The sequence below is a fragment of the Pteropus vampyrus genome, unplaced genomic scaffold (genome assembly GCF_000151845.1).
Source record: "Pteropus vampyrus isolate Shadow unplaced genomic scaffold, Pvam_2.0 Scaffold6, whole genome shotgun sequence".
Taxonomy (NCBI): domain Eukaryota; kingdom Metazoa; phylum Chordata; class Mammalia; order Chiroptera; family Pteropodidae; genus Pteropus; species Pteropus vampyrus.
The window spans coordinates 3,574,475-3,578,739 of NW_011888787.1; the positions used below are offsets into that span (position 1 = coordinate 3,574,475).

The window sequence follows — 4,265 nt, forward strand, 5'->3', positions numbered from 1 at the left end:
CTTTGAAGAGGAGTTGCCTACACATGTGGAGATCATCCTGGAAGAACCTAGTGGGTTAGGCTAAGAAGTCATGGAACCCCTGGCCCTCCCAGTCCCTCTAGCAGGGCAGGCGAGGGGACAGTGGCCGGCCAGTATGCTCGGCAGTGAGCAGCTCGCAGGATGTGCCAGGTGATCACTCAAGAGGCATGAGCCATGAATTAAGCCTAGGATCACCAGGCAGATCACGACCACTACTGGGTGCCAGAGGAAAGGACTGTGTGCTTGAGCAAGGCCATGTGGCTGGCTCACAGCACTCAAGATGGAGCCCTGAGTGGCGTCCACACTGACTCTGAAGGCAGGAGCTTTCTCCAGCTTGACCCTGAGATAAGCAGATCTCTCACCTCTTTCTGAAGCGCCCTGTCACATGTCGACTTTCCGAAATGGAGCTCTTCGATGCTAAATTAGGAACAAGCTATGTGGAAGGGAAGCACTCTGGGACGTGAGCACACGCTCCACAGACCCTGTAACTGGCTTTCTGCTTCTCAGACTAACCTTGGCCTAAGGCTTGAGGCTGTGATGACCGGAGCAAGACAGCAGGCGGGGCTGTGAGGAGGACGGGACCTCCTCTGTTAGTCATCCTGACGGTCTGGAAATCCTTCCTGGCACGTGTGTTTCCGCTCAGAGTCAGGTGCTCAGGCAGCAGGGGAAGTTACAGCCACAGCACTCACAGTGGCTCACGGGCGAGCTCACTGCGCGGACAGAGCGGGGGCAGCAAGTTTCCCCCTGGTCAGTGGTTCTCTGACTTAAGTGTGACTCAATCACCTGGAGAGCTTATTAAAACCGAGCGCTGGTTCGGTGGCTCTGGGCCTGCTGTGCTAACAAGTTCCCAGGTGACGCTCATGGAGCCGCTGGTCCGGGGACTCATCTGCTGGGAGTGACGGTGCCAGACCTGTCACAGACAGACACCTGGTCCACATAAGTGATGAGGGCACAAGACAAATTCCATTATAATAGCCATCTTTATTTGTAAAAATCCAGATATAAAATGTATTCTTTCAGTCTTTCCGAGTTTTCCTTTTTACAAAAACAAAAAGGCACATAAAAACCTTCCCCACTGTCATTCCCACAGACGGATGTTTGTCAGGCAGCCCTCCCCCCTCCCCCCATATAGCTACATGCTCCATTCGGGGACGTCTCGCTTCCCCCACATGCTTCGGTGCTGTCCTACCAGGGTAGAGTTCCGAATTCCAAGACTGAAGTACACGAGGGGGGGGGGTGAGGGTGCAGAGTGTGTGGCACGGGGCTCCAGACGTGCAGGACGGGCCTCTAATAGTAGGTCTCCTTCTCCACCCAGCCTGCGGGAGGCAGAGAGACAGGCCAGTGAGTGCCCCTCGCTCCACAGAGGGGAGAAGCGAGCAGAGTCGACCTGGGGTAACCCCAATTTAACACGGGAGCGCAACTGTATTAATTAGAGACAGGTGAGATGTCTGACAGTTCCCACTGCATCGCATTTGGTTTGCATCGGATCAGTTTTAAAACCTTATGACTCTGAGGATGGGACTGTAGTCAGTGGACAGCTGCTGGTGCAGTGGCCTGAGCCAGTTAGACTGTGTGCAGACAGAGCCCAGATACTTAACAGGAAACGTAACAAAAGCCCCCCGACTTAGAGCCACTCCCCCCACCCAAACTAAAAGCCCGATTTACCTCCAGGGCTTCGCCTGATGATGAGTTTCCTGACTTCGTCGTACACGAAGATAAGGAGAGAGTAGGGGAAGGCACAGAACCACCAGGTAGGTCTGGAAACAGATCAGGTACAATTTATGCATGAACACAGTTCAGAGGAAGAGAAGCTGCACATCACCACGGCGACGCTGAGCTGAGCGTGACAGCCCCGGCAGTCACACTGAAACACCAAGCCACAGGCACCGAACACAGATGCCTCGGAAGCAGCGTGCCATGTGCCCAGGGCCTGGACCTGGTAAAGGAGTCCGCCACCCACCTCCCCGCCGGTCTTTGTAAGCATCGGTTTATAAGGGTAAGTTCAGTTTTTCTTGTTGACGATCCTAGAGCAACGGAACATTCATTTGCTTTCTTTCCTTTCTAAAGTGTTTAAGCTCAAGCATGTCTGTCTGATGCCCTGGCAGTTGAAGCAATTTTGACCCTTGCTGGCAGTTCTTTAAGCCCTGAATTTGGTCTCTAATTTGGGACATTCAGCCGTGTGTTCTGAGTGGCAGACCTGGGCAATGAGAAAGCTGAGCCCTGACAGATGAGAGGCCCCGGCCACAGTCCCCAGCCTGCAGCCAGGTGGCCTCTGTTAGGGCTGCACTTTCTTGCCTACCAGCAGTGAAGGTGAGGAAGGCTGTCCCCTCCCAGGAGCACATGCCACACTCCCCTCCTGGCCTGTGTGTCCTCCGCAGCAGCTAAAAGATAGCCTCACATGACTCAGGCACCAGGCTGACTAAAAGCACCTTCCAAATCAGACAGAATAAATTCCTTTGTCATAATGAGATGTCCCGAGGCACCACCGTTTTAAGTGATTTTCCCTTTCAGCCTTTTAGAGTTGGTTCTCCTAGCCGCCTATTGACAGAGGCCCACGGATAGACTTCAACTTGGGCCTCTGTAGGGTATTGGGGATACAAAGTTAAAAGACATCGTCCATGTCTTAAGGGTTCTAATCTAGTGGGGAGCAGAAATAAGGGGAGCCACAGAAAAGGTGTGACTGCACACACCCAGAGGGCAAGACCACCTGGGGGGAAGCACTGAGGACACCAGGTGAAGGACCAGCAGGTCTGACGGGGTGGGAGGGGACAGCCTTACCAAAGACACGGATGGAGGCAGAGTACAGAACCACCTAACGGAAGCTGGGGTGGGCAGAAAGCACACGGCCGATGTCTGCACATACCCACGGGGTTTGGTTAAAGCAGGTGATGGCCAACAGGCTGGCTGAGAGAAAGTCCAGATGGGTCTTAGCAAGGATGAGGAGACTGATGTTTTTAAATCAAAAGCTTGTGTTGCATGGGACCCATATTCTGTGGCTCAGCACATTTTAATCAAGGTGCAGCTAATTATTTAACCTGTGGTAGACCCTGTCTGTGAAAATCCAGGTTTATCAGAAGTGCAGTAAATCACTGTTTAAGAGCAGTCTGGTTCTGACCGAAGATTCAGAGGCCCACAGAGGTGGCAGCTTGTGAGAGGACACACAGTGACTAGGTAAGCAAATCAAGATTTGAATCTGGGTCCCCAAACTCCAGGATTCCCCAGTTGGCCTTTAAAGACAACTGGACAATATGGGGGCCCAAGGGGAAGAGGGCCACGTGCTCAACGCAGCTGAGTCCCAGAGCCCGTCTCCCGTCCTGGGCCCAGACCGGGCCCTGGAGACCCATCCGGCGCCTGGATTGGCCAGCCTGAGCTGCTGAGACTCAATCAGCCTTTCCTAACTTCTTGCACATGCCACCCACAGTTCTGCAAAAAACAGCTGCGGCCGCATGTCACGAGAGAAGCCACGCTTACAGCTTCAGGCTCTGGGAGCGAGGGGAGGGCCGACTTACTTGAGGGGGTACATCCTCAGGGCGACGCCCATCCCAGGGCAGTAAGAAAGGAAAGCTGCAAGGGCCGTCTCTTCGAAGAGGCCAAATATTAAGATCTTGTTCCTAAAATTAAGGAGGGGGAAATGCTTAAAAAAAGGCAAGCAGGTGTCCACCTCCTAATGCTCTGTATTAAAGGGCTGATCAATCTCTTTATGGATTGGCTGTATTTAGGAACTCGAAGTCAGATTAAAAAAAATCCGAACAGCAGAGGTGACAGCTGTTGGGTGCTGGGCTTTTTTGCAAAGGGTTTAGAAATTACCAGGGCCCTTGATGCTCCTTCTCTACTCACTTCATCCCCTGTTGGAAGACAGAGTTCCTCCTGGTCTTACAGATGACCAAGTCGGCCCACTGCACCACCACGATGCTGACAAAGAAGGCCGTGTGGCAGGTGAACTCCACGATCTTCCTCTGCTCGTAGGTCTGAAACACACGAAGCAGACAGCTGAGTCTGGCTCTGCGCCTGTAAGGCTGGCAGCCACCATCCCATGGGGCTTGAGGAGCTGGTCAGGCCCTCAACTCACCCACTGCTGCCCATAGCTGTCCTCCACGTCGTTGATCCAGCGGTCATCCCAGTCCACGCGGAGGCCCAGCAGGTGAATGGGGAGGAAGCCGTTCTCGGCCAGAATCACAAAGTAAGTGAAGAAGCCCCCCAGGGCCTGGATCATGCCTGCGAGGTTAGGAAAGCAACTTAAATGCGCA

At 53.4% G+C, this 4,265-nt stretch overlaps 1 protein-coding gene across 1 annotated transcript in view; it reads right to left on the bottom strand.

Moving 5' to 3' along the window:
• Window positions 1-979: 979 nt before the first annotated feature.
• Window positions 980-4,265, bottom strand: part of ATP1A1 (ATPase Na+/K+ transporting subunit alpha 1) — an 18,364-nt gene continuing 15,078 nt past the window's right edge. Inside the window, exons 15-19 of the mRNA XM_023534907.1 lie at window positions 4,088-4,258; window positions 3,856-3,986; window positions 3,528-3,629; window positions 1,684-1,775; window positions 980-1,334 (exon numbers count right to left, since the gene is read on the bottom strand). Of these exons, the coding sequence (XP_023390675.1) occupies window positions 1,306-1,334; window positions 1,684-1,775; window positions 3,528-3,629; window positions 3,856-3,986; window positions 4,088-4,258 (525 nt within the window). The 3' untranslated portion in view covers window positions 980-1,305. The remainder of the gene's footprint in view (window positions 1,335-1,683; window positions 1,776-3,527; window positions 3,630-3,855; window positions 3,987-4,087; window positions 4,259-4,265) is intronic.